Source organism: Zonotrichia leucophrys, chromosome 23 (genome assembly GCF_028769735.1).
Source record: "Zonotrichia leucophrys gambelii isolate GWCS_2022_RI chromosome 23, RI_Zleu_2.0, whole genome shotgun sequence".
NCBI classification, from domain to species: domain Eukaryota; kingdom Metazoa; phylum Chordata; class Aves; order Passeriformes; family Passerellidae; genus Zonotrichia; species Zonotrichia leucophrys.
Window position 1 is genome coordinate 1289884 of NC_088192.1, and position 18164 is coordinate 1308047.

General features: G+C 52.5%; 1 protein-coding gene across 3 annotated transcripts; it reads right to left on the reverse strand.

The window, feature by feature from the left end:
- Positions 1 to 36: 36 nt before the first annotated feature.
- CAP1 (cyclase associated actin cytoskeleton regulatory protein 1) lies at positions 37 to 15003 on the reverse strand. 3 transcript variants are annotated; one of them, XM_064731387.1, is made up of 13 exons: positions 14885 to 15003; positions 8359 to 8471; positions 7756 to 7856; positions 7286 to 7363; positions 4967 to 5110; positions 4793 to 4878; positions 4186 to 4291; positions 3922 to 4093; positions 2920 to 3095; positions 2609 to 2732; positions 2425 to 2507; positions 1795 to 1938; positions 37 to 1421 (listed from the first exon to the last, which is right to left on the reverse strand). In XM_064731387.1, the coding sequence occupies exons 2-13, from the start codon at positions 8450 to 8452 to the stop codon at positions 1338 to 1340; spliced, it is 1392 nt and encodes a 463-aa protein (XP_064587457.1). In that variant the 5' UTR covers positions 8453 to 8471; positions 14885 to 15003; the 3' UTR covers positions 37 to 1337. The 3 variants fall into 3 exon arrangements, with proteins under 3 accessions (XP_064587457.1, XP_064587458.1, XP_064587455.1); XM_064731388.1 differs by having other exon boundaries at positions 14956 to 14974; XM_064731385.1 differs by lacking the exon at positions 14885 to 15003 and adding an exon at positions 9476 to 9495.
- Between the last annotated feature and the right edge of the window lie 3161 nt (positions 15004 to 18164).

Below are 18164 nucleotides of genomic sequence, written 5' to 3' on the forward strand. Positions count from 1 at the left end.
GGACTTGTCCCCCCAAAAATGAGACAGGAGCCACAGTAATGAGCAAGTTGGCATTAACTTTATTCTATCTTCTGTATAATCTTAAGTACATAAGAAAGGTTTTTTCACAAGCCTCAGGAGAAGACAAGTACAAGTCACAGGACAGTTTCAAAATAAAAAAAAAAATTGCATAATTCTTCTTTTTTTTTTTTTTTGTTTTTTTGCAAGTTTTGTACTAGAGAAAAAGAACATTGACACTTTACAGAAGAAATGCATTTCAGATATGCTTATGCCACCCGAGGCGTTGGAAAAATGAAGGTCAAAGCACGTGCAGCTCCCTTTGTGGGTCAGTACAGTACTGTGAGATCCATCACTCTGCTCCAGGGCCCTGGAACAGAGGCTACAAAGCTTCCACCAAAATAAAGAGCCAAGCAACAGGAGGGGAAAAAGGGCAGGATTCAGAGGGGGCTGATTGCAGATGAGGAAGAGAGTGATGAACCGACTTGATCCAACCGTGGTATTTACAGCTCTGCACTGCTGACCTGGAATGGAGCAGCCCCTTCCTCTGGGGAAGGGCACAGCTTGAGAAAAACCATCCTGGCAGCCTGAACGTGAGCTCAGCTGCTCCAGGAAGGAAGCCCTGGGGCAAAGGTTGCCTTGTGAAGGTGGAGGGCTCATGGAATGAGAGGTGCTCAGCTCCAAGCTACCAGCCAGGCTGCTGGGTGGCCATGGTGGCACCAACTGCAGCCTTCCTGTGGCACTGGGGCATGAAAGCCTCCTGTCATGGCACAATCAGGAATGCACTGAGCTAGTGGGAATGATGGAAGAGAAATCAGGGTGGAATTGGCCCAGGTCCTCAGCCTTTGGTCCGACAAAACCGTTCCCATGTCCTGTGGTGGCAGCAGCTGCTCCAGAGAGCTGGAGGGAGCAGCCTGCAGGAGCTTCCCAGGACAGCTGGGTGCTGTGGCCTCTGACAGACACTGTCACTTGGTAAAAAAGGGGACAACACTCCTCTCACATGGAACAGTTTTGCTTAAAGGCAATACAAAAACAACACTCTGAAAGCCAACTGCCAGGACTGGCTGTGGAGTTCATTCACCGAGACTCTGATCGATTGGTGCGGTTAGATGGGACAAGGGGAGAGAGAAAAGAACCTTCCTGCTGAGAGAGGTGACAACCACCACCTACCCCAAGCCCCAGGCACAGGAACCTCAGTGATGGCAGGCAGCTGTGTCTCTCGGGTAGAAGAGAAGCAGTTTGAGAGCAGAAAGGTACAAGAAATCTAAGAGAAATCATCTGAAAGCAGATTTGTCCCACAGCAGGGCCAGGGGAGGGTGAGAGCCTTGGAGCTTTCCGGCTTAGCCAGCAATTTCTGTCACAGTGGTGACCAACTTCTGACCGTTCCACACTGTCTTGAACTGTTCTGGGACAGGGAATTCAGTCTGGAGGGGAAAAACAGAGAACTGTTGTCAAAAATCAGTTTATGGCTGAGTTAGTAACCACTCCCACTGCTTCAGGCATTTCTTTTCTCAGCTTTGTGCTGTCCTGTACCACCACTGGTGCCTGTTCTGCCCCCAGGAGATCCTGAGGAAGAAGCATCTCTCACAAACCAGCAATAATCTTATTTACAGATGCTTTTTGCCATTTTTATAAATCAGATCATCATTCACAACCTCCAAACCCCACAAACCCCACTGTAACCAACACTTCCTGCAGGGCTTTACCAAGACACAACTCCTGCATCCCCCAGCAGGCTGCAGGAGGATTCCAAAGCAAACTTACAAAGTTTTCCACCTCCCAAAGGACTGCACTTACAAAGTCCCCCCCGTCGGTGGGGATGAGCACGTTCATCTCCGAGGACTTGGCACTGACGATCTCGCAGTCGAGGGAGCTCTTGCTCAGGTACACGTGGCACCCATCTGTCTTGTTGATGGAAATCGTTGGCACTTTACCCATGACCTGGCAGGGCCAGAGCACAATTAGCCTAAACTGGCTAATTTTTTAGCCAAAAATTAGCCACAGCAATTTTTGGGGTGTTTGTTTTCTTTCAAGGCAAGAGGTTGGACTCCAAGCCCTGCCTGTGATGATCGCACAGGATTCAAATATTCCCATCTTTAGCAGAAATCCAAAGTTTTTGTTCGTGATTTTCCCAAATTTCTTGTTCTGATCTCTTTAGAACAAAACTTGAGCCAGCACTAGGCAAACTGACCATCCCAGATGAGATGCCCAAACTGAACTGGAATAAACCCTGCTGCTGGCCTCCTGCTTTGGCAGCCAAATGTGCTTTTCCACCAGCTCTTACCCAAACCCTGCAACAGCTCAAAGACACAAATTTCAGCCCTTTCCCAAGGGACAGATGGTGTTTCATGGGTATCCTCCACAGCTGCACACTCCTGGTCTGGAAATTCAACTGCTCCAGAGCCAGGAGAGAGCACAGGGACTCACCTGAACTTTGACATCCCTGCTGTTGATGATCTCCACAATGCCCACCACGTCATCAAACACCAGACCCAGCTTCTTGCAGTTGTCTGCAAAGAAAAGCAGGTCAGGGCACAGAGGTTTTGGAGGCCCCAGCTCCTGCACACACACACCAGCAGCAGGAGCAGCTCCCAGGGCTCTCCCCACTCACCCAGGGTGATGGAGTTGATCTTGCCTTTGATTTGGAGTGTGCTGTTTGTGCACTTGAAAACATAAGCTACCTGCTTCAGTTCTGTGTCACTGATCACCAGGTTAGTGGCATTCTCCTGGTTTTCCTGAAAAGGCAGAGGAAACACAATTCATTTTCTGAATGCAGAGCAATTAATCCATGAAAATCCCTTTAAAAACAAACCAGTGCCTTCAGGCTGGTTCCTCTCAGGAGAAAGTTCTCCAGAAGAGCCCCCTTTGCTTCTCCAAAGCTCCCATCCCTCCAACCCACTCCTGCCAGCACCAGGCACTCACCACTCTCCACTTTTTGCCTTCTAATTCTAGCAAAGGAGGCGCCTTTGGGGAGGGGTTAGCATTACAGGCAGGTTTGGGAGCAGTGAAAGGTTTGGGGCCGCTTCTCACGGGGCCCCCCTGGTTCTTCAGGGCTGGGTTCTTGTGGGTTTTCATGTCATCTGAGACGTGCCTCAAGCCTGCAAGAGAAGGCAAAGCTGAGAGCCAGCTCCCCTCCAGGAATGCAGCTCCCCAAACACCAGGCATCAGTGGTTATCCTAGCCAAGATAACACTTGTTAAAACACAAATAAACTCCTGAGGCTGGGGCTAAGTGTGAGTGACAGGAAGGGAAGGAGGAAGCAGGAAATGCTGCTGCAATAGTGACAAGAACACAACATGAACCACAGAACCAGAGTGTGCCACAGCTCTTCCACTCTGCAGCTAGGAAAAGCTCCAAGCCCAGCACCCCATGAACTGATGTGCTCACCAGGCAACACAAAAAAGGGAAAATTTGTGCAAACAACAGCTGCCAAATTGCACTTTTTGCACCAGAAAGATGCAGGCAACCAAAGGGCTCAGCCTCAGGTATTAAGTTCATGCCTTGCTCCACCTGCCAGGTGAGGGTGACAATGATGAGGGTGACAATCCTCATCTCAATAACATTCCCAGCTCTCTCACTTCCCTCCCTAAACAACCAATGAATGACTGACTCTCAACCCTCCAGCTATGGTTTATCAAGCTAGTCACAAAACAACCAATAATACCCCTAGACAAAAAAAGACACAAATGAGCCCTAATTTTAACATCCCTCATAATCTTCCTCCTACTCATTAACCTTCTAGGGCTGCTACCCTCCACATTTACCCCACACAGTTGTCCCTGGGGAAGCGCCAGCCCCGGACTGGGGCCAGGTGGGTTTTTATGTCTTTTTTAAGCAGGTGCATTGAGGGGCAGCAGGAAAACAAGGAGCAGCAGCAGCAGGAGCAGCAGCAGAGCAGCCCCTCCCTCGCTGAGCCCCCACATACCCGAGGTGATCCCTTCTCCCCGGTTGATCTGCGCGAACAGCGCCGAGCGCGAGGCCGAGTCGTCCGTGCTGGAGCTCACGGGGGCAGGAGGAGGGGGAGGCCCTGGAGGTGGGGGTGCAGGCCCAGCCGGGGGGGCAGGGGCTGCTTTGGCCCCTGCTGTGGCCACGGGACCCTGGAAGAGCAGGGAAGAGGAAAGGAGCTGGCACTGGTTCTGCTCCTGCCCCGCTGAGCCCTCCCCAGGCTCCCTGCTGCAGCAGCACTCACTGTTTTGCTCCAGGTCAGCCCTGTGGTGTGGTACTCCTTGATGTAGGCCTGCAGCTCTGTCCAGATGCTCAGGTAAGCTTTCACCCAGTCCACTTGTTTTTTATCTCTGAGAACACAAAAATGAGGAATTAAAGGCTGAGGGAAGCGGCTGTGGGCAGATGCTGGAGCAGCCCTGTCACAGACATCTTTTATGGAAAATCCTTTCCTTTGGATTTTTCCTCCTGAGAAGCTGAAAAGCCTCAGGAACAAAATGTAACCAATGATTATCTACTGCTGTGGAATGCAACAGGTGCATCTGGGATTGGTCTCATGTGGTTGTTTCTAATTAATGGCCAATCACAGTCAGCTGGCTCAGACTCTCTGTCCGAGCCACAAGCCTTTGTTATCATTCTTTCTTTTTCTATTCTTAGCCAGCCTGCTGGTGAAATCCTTTCTTCTATTCTTTTAGCATAGTTTTAATATAATATATATGATAAAATAATAAATCAGCCTTCTGAAACATGGAGTCAGATCCTCATCTCTTCCCTCACCCTCAGACCCCAGTGAACACTCACACAGCCCCAGCTGGCCAGGCTCAACACCACCCTTAGGAGAAAAATGAACTTACACATCCTTGTACTCCTTGAGGATCCTGTTGGTGTAAAACATGGCAGCATCAGTCATCTCCTTCACGTAAGGACCAGGCTTTGGAGCCTAGGGCACAGAGAACACGTTGGCACTGAGCAGCCCTTCAGAATCTCCCCAGCAGCCCAAGGAAATGCCCTTCCCATGGATTCCTCACCATGGCCACCCAGCCCAGGGCTGGGATGCTCTCACTGACTGCTGACAAGTGGTTGAAGAGTTTGCTGCCACGGTTCTTCTCCCTGAAGTTCTGCACAGCCTGGATCTGCTCCGAGATGGGCTTGAGGAGCTCTGAGAAGGCGTTCTGCAAACGACACAGGGCAATTAAAGAGATTAATTAGCACTGGAATGGCTCTGCAATGGCTGCACAGCTGAGCTGGTGGGGACTCAGAACAAGATTCCAGCTGGCAGCAGTGGCTGCTTCAGCTCCTGTCCAGGCCTGGTCCCACAGCCCAGCTCCTCCAGCTGAAGTCATTGCTCCCATCGGATCGGCGCCGTGGGAGAACGCCAAGATCTGTGACTCATGTTCAATCCAGGAGACACTGACAGGGCTTGTTAGTAACGAGGACAGAAATAGCATTTGCCTTTCCTGGGTTCTTTTGTTCCAACACAGTTTGTGGAATTTTTCCTCTCCTCCATGAACCCTTGGAGAAAGGGGTGCTGGGCAGGTTTGGCACCCACAGCCTGCCCCACAACCAGAGTCCCAGCAAGTTCTAAGCTCACTCCCACCAAGCCAGATTTGAGGATTCCAGCTATTTCTCGAGTCAATCCTTCACTACTTGGATGGTAAAAGTTTGTTCCTGTGTGCTGTTCCCTTGGAATGCTGACTGGAAGTGCCAGAAGTGCTCTGGGGTCAGAGACAGCAAAGAGCCAATTCCACATTTCCAGAGATGCCTCTAAGGAAACTTTCCCTTCCTTTAGCATCGGAGAGTCTCCTGCTGGTGGCAGCAGAGAGGGACAAATTTGGGCAAAACTTGCCTTCCAAAACCTCAGCTTCTGCTTTTGCTGCTTTTTCATCTCTGTTTAGATGAAAACTGAGAGGTCTCAAGCACTGCTGGCCAGGCCACACTTGCAGAAGCTCCAGCCCAGCAGCACATTCCAGTCCCAGGATGGGGAAATTCTTCAGCACAAGCACTGAGAGTTCACACATTTTGCATTTTAAACTGGCTGCTCCAGAATTAGACTCCTGCCAGACAACCTGCACAAAGAGCTACCCTAGATTAAGGCTGCTCTTTGTTCATAATCCTTTATTTAAATAACGTGGCCGTGGGATTTGTAAGCAGGTTCTCAGGCTAGAGGCTGCACAGAGCTGCATCCCAGCAAGCCTGGTGGAACATAACAACCCTCCAACGCTGATTTTAGGGGGAAAAATGCAGATCAATTTTGCAGTGAACAGGAAGGGAGCACAGCAATCCAGCTCCCACAATGTAACAGTAGAAGGCACGACCGAGTGAGATAATAACTGCAAAGAAAAGCAAGGTGGGATCCTGTTGCTCAGGAAAATACAGTTCTCAGCAGGGAAAAGCCAATGCATTCAGGATCAGATTCTCAGGCACACATCCTGCTGAGAAGCAGCAGCCCAGGGTAAAGTGTTAAATTACCTGCTAAGGACAAATCAATCCTAAAAGCCCAGCCATTATTCAGAGGCCATTCAGCAGAGACAAGTGTCTGCTCTGCTCCTGGAGGAGTTTGATGCCTGAAAGTCTCTGAGCAGCATCACATAATGAAAAGCAGGAGCTCCACAAATCCCAGGGTGGCTCCTGGCTCAGACAAGCTCCTGTCTGCAGCTCCTCAGGGAGCACTGATTGAGCAGAGCTGGTGCCAGGTGAAACTGGAGACAGAGGCTGGGAGCTGACAGCCCCACAGCTGCTGTAACAACTGGGAAATGTCAGCTCTGCAGCTCCCAGAACCAACATCTGGGTCTGCCCAATATTGGGGAGCACCCAGAGCAGTTCATGCCCTCAGAGTGTGGGAAATCCCTGATCAGAAACCTCTGCCCTCGGGTCAGGGGTGGCTGTGAGTGCTGGGGGAACCTGGGCTGTCACAGCTGGGCTGTAGCCATGATATTTTTTGGAAAATCCTTTCCTTAGGATTTTTATCTCCTGAGAAGGTGAAAGGCCTCAGGAACAAAATGTAAACATTGATTATCTGCTGCTGTGGAATGCAACAGGTGCATCTGGGATTGGTCTCATGGGGTTGTTTCTGATTAATGGCCAATCACAGTCAGCAGTCTTGGACAGTCTGATCAGTCACAAACCTTTGTTATCATTCTTTCTTTTTCTATTCTTAGCCAGCCTTCTGATGAAATCCTTTCTTCTATTCTTTTAGTATAGTTTTAATATAATATATATGATAAAATAATAAATCAGCCTTTTAAAACATGGAGTCAGATCCTCATCTCTTCCCTCATCCTCAGACCCCTGTGAACACGGTCACAGCTGAGCCAAAAGAGGAACTGGAGCAGGACAGGGACACTCACCTCTGCTGGCTGCTGATGCTGAGATGCCACCACCAGAAGAGCCCTCTCGCTCATCAGGCCTGCATGGACCATCTCAGCCTGAGGACAGACACAAACATGAGGGAGATTCCCTTGTGGAACACAACAAACCACCCCAGCTGTGAGGAACCACCCACACCGAGCCAAAACACATTCCTGGAGGAAACATCCCCAGAGGAACCTCAGCAGAGGGAGCTGGGGAGCTTTCAGGCCTCCTGAAGGAGGTCTGGACACAGCCAGGCACTTCAGGATTTCCAGGAGAAGGTTGGATCCACCCTGAGTGTGTAGGTGGCAACCTGGAGTTATCTGGGCATCTGCTTTGAACCCTCAGGGATTGTAAAGGTCCTGGGACACAGTGCCAGGGGAATGCAGGCCTGGCAGCAAATCTGGCCCTTGCAGCCCTGAGGAGGGAGAGGCAGCACCCCTGGAGCAGAGGGGAGCAGGGTCCTTACGTGCTTCTGCACATCCCCACCGACTTCTCTGCTGATCTTGGTGTACTCAGCCACGGGCCCGGCCAGCAGGGCATCGAAAGCCTGCACGTACTGAGCCACTCCTGTGGGAAAAACCAGAGCACAGAGATCACCAGGAGCACCCCCATGTCGCTGAAGGACACAAGAGAACACAAGCACACCACCACTCAAGGTGAAGGGAAAAAAAGGAAGTTTTATTCTCTGACTCCAATATTTATAGTTTTACAAAAGTGACAGTGGATTGGAAGGTGACATTGACATCTCTGCAATGACACTGGTCAAACCAACAGTCCATCAACTCTCTCCTCCTCCATAAAGGAATGAAAAACAATGAGTTATTTACAGAAAGTGTGTGAGAGAATTCACTACAAGAATGTCAACATCAGAAGGCTTAGAAAACCTTAAAAAACCAGGGTGACACCCCCGGGCTGCCCCAGCACCTCCCACCTGCAGGGGGCTGAGCCCAGGCTGGGGAAGTGCTGCAGCCACAGAGTTTTATCTCCATGGGCAGCCCCCTCCAGCCTGGCTGCCCCAGAGGAGCCCCGTGCCAGCTCTGCAGTGCCCTGGGGGTGCCCTGGGCCTCACCTTTGGCAGAGACATCTCCACACATGCCAGGGCCTTGGCACACGTTCTCCAGGCGCTCCACAGCCTTCTCCAGGCGCTCCACCAGCCTCTCCATGTCTGCTGCTGTCCACAACCTGCACAACAGGACACGGTTACTCCATCCCCAGGTGCCACACAGCGTTTATGGCTGGCTGCTACAAGCTCTACCAGTTCCAGGAGAACCATTCCAGCCCAGCTGTGCACCCTGAGGATGGCCAGCAGTGCACCCTGCCATTACACAGACAGCTGGGTTACACAACAGCCTCTTGCTGTTGCCACACTCGCTCCTGAATAATTCCTATTCCATTTTAAGGGCTCCTTACATGTGTAAGGACATGAAATTTCCACCTTCTAACCTCTAGTGACACCACAAAGGTGTGCCCAGGCTCTCACTGCAGCCAGCTCCTGGCCAAAGTCCCACACAGTCACTGCTCTGCTGGGAGCTCACACTCTCCAGGTGAAAAGCAGTGAATTTAAATCTCCAAAAGCATCTGCAAGGACCTCCTGGAGTCCTGAACTGCTCCCAGGAGCATCTGTGAGCTCAGCACCCCCCCAGCACAGAGCCTGAGCCACCCTGGCAGCTGCACGAGAGCTGCTTGTGCAACAACAGCCCCTGCTCTTCCTCTGCAGAGCCTCCCCTGCAGCCACCACACAGGAAAGAGGCCCAGGCACGCCAGCCATTGGCTGCATGTCATCTGGAAAAAGTCTTAAAAGTCACAGAAACTTTCCATTAATGACTGCTCTGCACCGAGCAACGAGGCAGGTCAGGCTCCCTGCACAGTAATGCCCAGGGAATGCAGGCAGGGAGCAGCGCAGCAGCCACTGGGGCATTTTTATCTTATCAGCACTCATCAAAAAGGTTTTACAGCATGAATCACCGCGGTGGCCTGCACACAGCTTCCTTCTGCAGCCTGCAGGGGCTCAAAGCCCGGTCTGGAGGGGGGATCCTTCCCCAAACAGCCCCAGAGAGGAAGGCAGGGTTTGCTCGGCCGAGCTGACCCTGGATCCCCTCCGAGAGGAAACCTCGAGTTCTCACTGCGAGTTTTGCTTTTGCTCACCGGCCCTCCCAGCCCCGCTGCTTCAGAGGGCACGTTCTCACCTCATTTCCAGAGGATGTGGGGCAGATCCAGCGTTAGTCACGAGCCCAACATGCTCTCACAAGACAAACAAGGCCCTTTTTCCACCCTTGTCTCCCTCCTTGCAGCAGGAGAGGCAGCCCTGCTGCGGGGGGCAGGGAGAGGAGGAAGAGAAGCAGCTTCCTCCTCTGTCCGTGCTGAACCAGGGCACACACTGTGCACAAACCCCACTGGATGCCTTCCAGATACACCAAAATAAAGAGTCCAGAGAAGCTGAAACTCTGCGGCATCAGAGCAATGAACAGCTCTGCATCATTAATTGTGAGCTCTGCATCTTTAATTCCAGCCCTGCATCATTATTTGGGAGTCCTGCATCTTCAACTGTGAGCATCTTTAATTCCAGCCCTGCATCTTCAATTCCAGCCCTGCATCTTCAACTGTAAGCATCTTTAATTCCAGCCCTGCATCTTTAATTCCAGCCCAGCATCATTAATTGTGAGTCCTGCATCTTCAACTGTGAGCATCTTTAATTCCAGCCCTGCATCATTAATTGTGAGTCCTGCATCTTCAACTGTGAGCATCTTTAATTCCAGCCCTGCATCTTCAACTGTAAGCATCTTTAATTCCAGCCCCATCATTCATTAGTGAGCCCTGCATCATTATTGTGATCCCATGCATCATTAATTGTGAGCATCTTCAATTCCAGCCCTGCATCTTCAATTGTGAGCCCTCCAAAACCCTGAGCTCCCCTGGGAGCACAGCCAGGACAGAGCTGGGCTGGCTGTGCTGCCCCCACTCACAAAATGTGGGATTTCCCCCCAAAAAGCCACTTCCATGCTCAGACAGGGCAGCAGGCACCCAGAGCAGTATTTTCCCCAGCCATCAGAAAATTAACACTGGAAATGTCATCACAGTGATCTCTCCAAACTGATTTACACGTGGATCCTGCCAGCACGAGCAGAATCTGTTCTCTGGCCTTCAGTCCCATCTGCTGCAACACTTAAATCACATTTTACACAGCCTGGTCATGCAGAGAGCTGCTCTGGAAGAGAAATCTGTTCAAGCTCTGCCCCATGGTCTTGTTTGAGACCCCACTGTCACCTCTGCTTGGCACTACCAGGAGAGCCACCAGTTAAAACTGGGTAAATTTAACATTTAACAAAGCACCTGACTGCACTGCCAACCAAATTATTGTTGTTTCTTACAGGTTTTTGGGGGCTGCACAGAGCTGTGGTCTCCTGAGCAGAACAATCTGAAAATGCTGTAAAGAGCAGTGCTGCTCTCAGCACACAGCAGTGCAGGCTGTGCCTGAAATCAGCTCTCTCAAAAACCAGCCTGACTCAAACTCCAATCAAAGTGACTCAAACAAAGCCCTGCAGCACTGATCCCTGGCAAGGCTCTAATCTGATCAGCCCCACTGCCCAAACTGCAGCTCTGAGCAGGATTACCGGGCAGAAAATCCAGATGGAAAACTGGAAAACTGCTTCCTACCCCAGCAGGGGCAAACTGCAGCTTGGGTCAGGAATATTGGGCAGAAAATCCAGATGGAAAACTGGAAAACTGCTTCCTACCCCAGCAGGGGCAAACTGCAGCTTGGGTCAGGAATATTGGGCAGAAAATCCAGATGGAAAACTGGAAAACTGCTTCCTACCCCAGCAGCTCTGATCAGGATTACCAGGCAGAAAATCCAGATGGAGAACTGGAAAACTGCTCCCTACCCACAAGAGTGGCAAACTGCAGCTCTGAGCAGATTACTGGGCAGAAAATCCAGATGGAAAACTGGAAAACTGCTTCCTACCCCAGCAGCTCTGATCAGGATTACCAGGTAGAAAATCCAGATGGAAAATTGCTTCCTACCCCTGGCAGCAAAGGAAGCTGCTGGAGGAGCACATCCCTCAGCTCTGGGTGGGATTAACACCCCAAAATCCCCAAAATCAGCGTTCCTTGGGATCCCATGCTCTCTCTCCCTGCATTTGACAAGTCCTGCCTTGTTTATCCATCAAGCCCCTGTGCCCCACAGCAGCTCTGCAAACCTGCTGCTGCCAGGCAGATGGTGAACTCATTTTAATTTCCTTTTAATGGGTGGCATTAGGGCAACTTAAAAGATAAGTCAGTCGGTAAATTGGCAGCAGAATGAGAGCTAAGTGCAGGCAACCCAAAGTCCTGGATGGCAGTCCCTCCCCTTGACTCACCCTCCCTGTGCTCTTTGCCCTGTGGATGAAGTTATTTCTGCTGCCTGGGTACCCACACGGAGGGAAATAAAAAGATTGAGCTGTAACTAAATCAGAGATTAACATTCAGCAAGGAAAATAAAAACAACCACACAGGACTGCACCTAGACAGTGTTTTGTCTAGTGGACTGTAAATGTAAAATAATTTGACAGAAAGTCACAGAATGACTTTACGTGTCTCAGTGCAAATTATCAGATTTTGTTTCCTTTCACTGAAGAGGAAGATGAGAACACAGACCACCCAAAAATAATTTTTTTTTTGTTCTACAGATCATCCAGGAGTCATTTTTGCTGTGCTCCAGAGGGATGAGGGAGGCTTTCCCAGCTCTCCCTTCCAGGACATCAACACAGGATTTAAATTTAAATCTCGTTCCAATTCAATTGAACTTTGATTAGCAGCGGAGCAGAAGCAGCAAACACAGTTTCACCCAGGGCCAGAGGGGCCATTCCTTTTCACAGCACATTTGTTCAGCCATCAACTGCCCTTTATTCCCATCTCAGCCTGGGACATGCTGTGCCACAAACAGGCTGAGCAGAGCAATAAATAAAAGGATTTTATTGCTAAAAACATCATTTACTCCAAATCCTGCACATCCCAGCAAGAGGAGTTTCCTGTCTGGGGAAGAAGCTGGCCTGTCCCAGCCTCAGAATGAAAAATTCTCAAAAAAATGAAATTATTTCCTTGCCTGAGACAGCACATGAACCTGAGCCCTTCCTGAGACGTTCTGGAAGACACAAATGTTGGTTTTATAGGCAAAGCAAGCCAAACCTACGCTTGTGCTCACAGCGAGCCCGACACTCTGCTGTCAGCACCACCACATTTGCATCAGCCACTTCCTGTTCCTACAGGCAAAAGAAATAAAGATGGGACAACTAAATTAGGAACATACCACAGTTTATTTCTGAGCTGACACTGGGATATCTCAGGGGATCAGCTACCAGATGATTTCCAACGTTTATATCTGCCAAAAGCCCGAAGAATTTTTTTTTTTTTCTTTTTTAAACAGTTCAGCTTCTCAAGGCAGGAGTCAAAAGCCTGAATTTAGGCAGTGGTCAGGAGCTGCCATGAACACAAGACAGCTATTGCTGGTCCCAGCAGCTGCCAGGACAGAGATCTCAGCTGTTTATATCCAACAATACTTGCTGACACTGCGCCAGAACCCGTGCTGCCTGCTCCTGCTATTTCAGATCCACTTGATTTAGAAAACCAAGAGTGCCTTTAAAAAAAAAAAAATAAAAATCCATCTGGCCCCTGCTCCAGCTTTCCCATACAACAAACCCTCCTGAAGCCATTGGAAATGTTATTTGCTGTTTTGCTCACAGGTTAAGAGGGGGTTAAAGCTCAGCGCTGGAGCAAAGGCTCCTTTTTCAGCACAATCCTCTGAATTGGGAGGTTTGTGCCTGCCAGCCTCAGCTGCCACCCTCCTCTCACTTCCTCTGCCTGCCAGGGTGATGAATCCAGCAGGGAGGTAACCAAGGATGTGGGCTCTGAGCAGGGCTGGGTGCAGCAGGGAGCTGCAATCGGGAATGCTGAGCCTGGGAGTGCTCAGCATCAATCCTGAGCCTGCTCCAGCTCTGGCTGAACCCTCTGCATGGATAATTTGGGATATTGAGCCTGGGAGTGCTCAGCATCAATCCTGAGCCTGCCCCAGCATGGACTGAACCCTCTGCATGAATAACTGGGGATATTGAACCTGGGAGTGCTCAGCATCAATCCTGAGCCTGCTCCAGCTCAGGCTGAGCTCTCTGCATGGATAATTTGGGATATTGAGCCTGGGAATGCTCAGCATCAATCCTGAGCCTGTTCCAGCATGGGGAGAGCTCTCTGCATGGATAACTGGGGATATTGAGCCTGGGAGTGCTCAGCATCAATCCTGAGCCTGTTCCAGCTCAGGCTGAGCTCTCTGCATGGATAATTTGGGATATTGAACCTGGGAATGCTCAGCATCAATCCTGAGCCTATTCCAGCTCAGGCTGAGCTCTCTGCATGGATAATTTGGGATATTGAGCCTGGGAGTGCTCAGCATCCCTCTGAGCCTGCTCCAACATGGAGAGAGCTCTCTGCATGGATAATTTGGATACTGAGCCTGGGAGTGCTCAGCATCCTCTGAGCCTGCTCCAACATGGGGAGAGCTCTCTGCATGGATAATTTGGGATATTGAACCTGGGAATGCTCAGCATCAATCCTGAGCCTGTTCCAGCTCAGGCTGAGCCCTCTGCATGGATAATTTGGGATATTGAGCCTGGGAGTGCTCAGCATCAATCCTGAGCCTGCCCCAGCACAAACTGAACCCTCTGCATGGATAATTTGGGATATTGAGCCTGGGAATGCTCAGCATCAATCCTGAGCCTGCTCCAGCACAGGCTGAGCTCTCTGCATGGATAACTGGGGATATTGAGCCTGGGAATGCTCAGCATCCCTCTGAGCCTGCCCCAGCTCGGCCCGCTCAGCTGAACTCTCTGCATGGATAATTTGGGTATTTTTGGCTTTCAGAGAGCTCAGCAATATCGCAGGGACACAGGAACAGGACGGGCACACACAGCAGTGTCCTGACGCCGCGGATCCCTGGGTTCTCAGGGCACCTGGGGGGATCCCAGAACCCCGGGATTTGCCAAACAATCCAGTAATTATTGTCATTTTCCTTTGGCCGGCACGGAATGCTTTGGAATCACACATTAATCCCATCCCAGGCACAACGCAGAGGAGGAACCGGCAACGGGCTGGGAACGGGAACCACCCGGGGGATGGAGAGGGAGCCCGGGCTGTGGGAGAACAGAAATCCCCAAAAACCGGATCGGCCCCGCCTGCCCGTCCCGGCGAGCCCCGGTAACCGAGAGAGCCCTGCGGGGGTGTCTGCACGGTTCTGTGCCAAATTCACCCCAAACCGCCGCCTTTGGGGGATTCACCCGCATCAACCGGGCCGGGATCCCCCACCGGCCCCGGTCCTGCGGTCCCCGGTACCGCTCCGGGTCCTGGTCCCGGTGCCCGGTCGTGATCCCGGTCCCGGTCCTGGTCCTGGTGCCCGCTCACTCTCGCCGGTACCGCCCCCAGATCTGGCCGTAACCAGTGCCGATCCGCGCTCAGCCCCGGCCGTGCCCGGTGCCAGCACCGTTCACTCCCATCCTCAGATCCCCAGCCGGGCCGTGCCCGGTGCCCGGTGCCGTTCACTCCCACCCTCAGATCCTCATCCCCGGCCGTACCCGGTGCCGGTGCTGCTCGCTCACTCACTCCCACCCTGGGACCCGGGCCGTGCCCCGTGCCCGGTGCTCACCCCCGGCCGCTCCCGCTCCGCCGCTCCCGGCGCCGCCCAGCCCCGCCGCGCCCGCCGCTTCCGGCCCCCGCCCCGCGCGCCGGATGTGCGCACGGCGCGCGGCGCGGCGCGGCGGGGAGGGCGGGGCTTCGGGAGAGCCGCCGTGCGATTGGCCGGCGGGGCGGGAGGCGTGGCCAGAACTGTTGAGAGGTGTGGCAAAGGGGGTGGAGCTTCGGGGCGGATTCCGCTCTGCGATTGGTGGATTGAATTGAAGGCGCGGTTTATTATGCGATGGGCGTGGTGATGGGCGTGGTCTCGTGTGTGGGCGGGGTCACGAGTTCGGGACCCCCGGGGGGATTTGGGACCCCTGGAGGGGCTGGGGGGGCTCCAGGACCCCCAAAGGGTCGCACCGAGGGGCTGGGGGCGTCTGAGAGCCCCAGTTGGGACCCTGCCGGGTGGGCTGCTCATGCTCCAGGAGGAGCTGCTGGGATATGGGGGGGTCCTCAGGAGGTTTGGGATCCCCGAAAGGGGTTGGGACATTGACCGGGAAGGAACGGGACACTGTCCCGGTAATGGCTGGGACACGTTGCCAGGCTGGCAAGGAGGAGGAGGAAGAAGAGGAGGAGGAGGAGAAGCCGCGGCCGCCGCTTCCTGCCCGGCTGCGCTACCAAAGATGGTCACGGCTCGGGGATGGGGCTCGCAGCCGGCGGCGGAGCTCTGCTGACACCCAGCGGGGCTCTGTGACACCGGTGAGGCTCTGCTGTCCTGTGGGAACCTGTGCTTGGCTCAGCTCGAGGTGTTCGGAACCAGCCCTGGGCGATCCCTGCTGCCCCAGGATCCTTCCAGCCCAGGGAAATCCATCCTCACCCCTGGGGTGTTTCACAAACCCTGCTGCCAGATAAACCCCAGGCTTTTTGCCCCTTTCCCTGCAGGTAAGGAGGGGGATTATTCCTTTATTCCTCACCTCCTGCAAGGAGAGACTCTTCACACTCCCACTTTTCCCCTGCAGGGTAAACAGACTCAGCTGTCACCTCTGGAATTGTCCCTGCAGTCGTTCCTCCTGCCCTTTGCTTTCTGCTTTTGTCGGCTCGTTCTCCCACACCCACTGTGCCCCTTGCCCCGTCTCCATCACCAAAATAGAAAATAAGAAATAATAAGAATATAACTTGTGTTTTTCAGCATCCTAAAAGTCGCTGTAGGGAGAAGCAGCCAGGTGCAGGGGGAATCCAGGTGGGCAGCACCCGTGGGGAGAAAAAGGAGAAATCCCAGAGAACGGAGAGAGGAACAAAAAAACAACCCGAGAATGGGGAAGGGGAGAGCGGGGCTGCCCTGCCCAGGTCATCCTCAGCAGTTCCTGGAGGGATAAAAAGTTATATAAGGAATAAAAAAGTTCCTGGAATGGCTGGGGCACAGAGGAGTGGCGTGTGTCAGTGACCTGCTCCATCCCTGCTGCTCATCTCCCTTTTCGCCAAGCTCCCTGGGAATATTTACTTCATTTTTCATATTTACTTCATGTTTCAGCCCTGTTTTGTCTAAAACGTCTCTGCGTCCCTCACACAACAGCTTTTGGGCTTTTGCAGCCACAGGAGAGGAAAAAGCCAAAGGTTTTTGTGTCCCTTGTGGTGGGATGAGGAGGGGACTGGAGCCCAGCTTCGTTCCTGGGAAAATGGATTTATTTATTTTTATTTTTTTTTCAGCAGGAAATCACATCACTGCCCCATCGTTCCTGCCCATGTGCAGCAGCCCTGGGGCTGCTAACAAACTTGGGAACAGTGGTTTTTGCAAAATATTAACCAAAGCCCACCAAAACCACGTCAGCCCGTGTTTGCAGATGACGAGAGTGACCTCAGGCTGGTGGCACAGCCAGGGTGACCCCTGGGGACAGCTGTGACACCATCCTGCACAGCCAGGCTGGGTTAACTCTGCTGAACTCAGCCCTGCTCCAGCATTCCTGCTGCCTCTTCCCAGGCTGAGCTGATTCCCAGCTGGATCTGTCCCCTGATCCAGCCTCCCTGGGGACCCTGGGGTGACATCCCTGCCTGTGGGAACCTGTGCTTGGTGTTTGGAACCAGCCCTGGGCTATTCCTGCTGCTCCAGGATCCTTCCAGCCCAGGGAAATCCATCCTCACCCCAGGGATGCCAGATAAACCTGAGGGTTTTTACCCCTTTCCTGCAGGTAAGGAGGGGGTTTATTCCTTTATTCCTCACTCTCTGCAGGGAGAGACTCCTCACACTTCCACTTTTCCCCTGCAGGGTAAATAAATTGTCACCTCTGGAATTGTCCCTGCAGTCGCTCCTCCTGCTGAGCCACTGAGTCCTGTCCCTTGGAGTTCTGCAGGTTCATGTGCTGATTTTTGGTTTAACTTTGTCCCCTTTGCACTCATCTGGTCCCCAGAGCAGACCAGAGCCCTCTGCTCCCCTCCTGCACAGCTCCCCCACGTTCAGGGCTGGCCCAGGTGGGATTCAGGGCTGATTTCCAGCCCAGCCCTAGAAATGCACCCTGCCTTTTCCTCACCCCGAGTCTGTGGCAGCCCTAGCACCAGGGAGATGCTTCCCAGCCCCTGGATGCATTTTCTCCATGCCCAAGCTGTGTGTGGATTAAGCTGTGGGTACAGGCAACAGCCCCCTGTGTGGTTTTTTTCCACTCATTTCTTCTCCCTGCTTGCAGTGGAGCCCTCTGAGAGCAAACTGGAGCACAATCCCAGCTCCCAGGCTGGAGCCCTGCCCAGGGCTCCAGTGTTATCAGCTCTCATGGTCACTTTCCCCCCACACATCTCATTTTCTTCAAAGCCTCAGACAGGGCAGGCATGCTCAGTGAGGAATAGCCCACAGTTCAAGCTCCTCTGGGTGGTTTTAGTCTCTTGGGCTGGCTGAAAAAAACCCAGACTCCTCATTGTGAACTCCACAGAGCCAAGAAAACAAGGAAAACAAGGAGGCAAAGAATAAAGTGTCCCTTATTTCTGTCTTTGAGTAAAAACAAAGGCTCTCAGCAATGTTTGAAAGCCCTGGAGCAGCAGCACTGCCCACACCCCTCAGAGGCAGCCAGGTCACGGCCAGGGCTGGGATAACTCCTGGCCAGGAGCAGGGCAGGGTCAGAACATTCCCAACAACCCCGAGCTCTGGTGGCTGCAGCCTTCCTCCTCCTCCTCCTCCTCTTGCAGAGGATGCTCCTGCCACCCACCTGCCCCAGCACAGGGGCTGCAGAGAGAGCTGGCTTTGTCCCCCTGCCC

What these genes read in the sequence shown, in the direction of transcription:
- CAP1 (XM_064731385.1), bottom strand. An exon ending in CTCAAGGAGTACAAGGATGT is followed by an intron (nt 4,292 to 4,792) that starts GTAAGTTCATTT and finishes TTGTGTTCTCAG; the next exon opens with AGATAAAAAACAAGTGGACT. An exon ending in AAGGCAAAAAGTGGAGAGTG is followed by an intron (nt 2,733 to 2,919) that starts GTGAGTGCCTGG and finishes CTGCCTTTTCAG; the next exon opens with GAAAACCAGGAGAATGCCAC.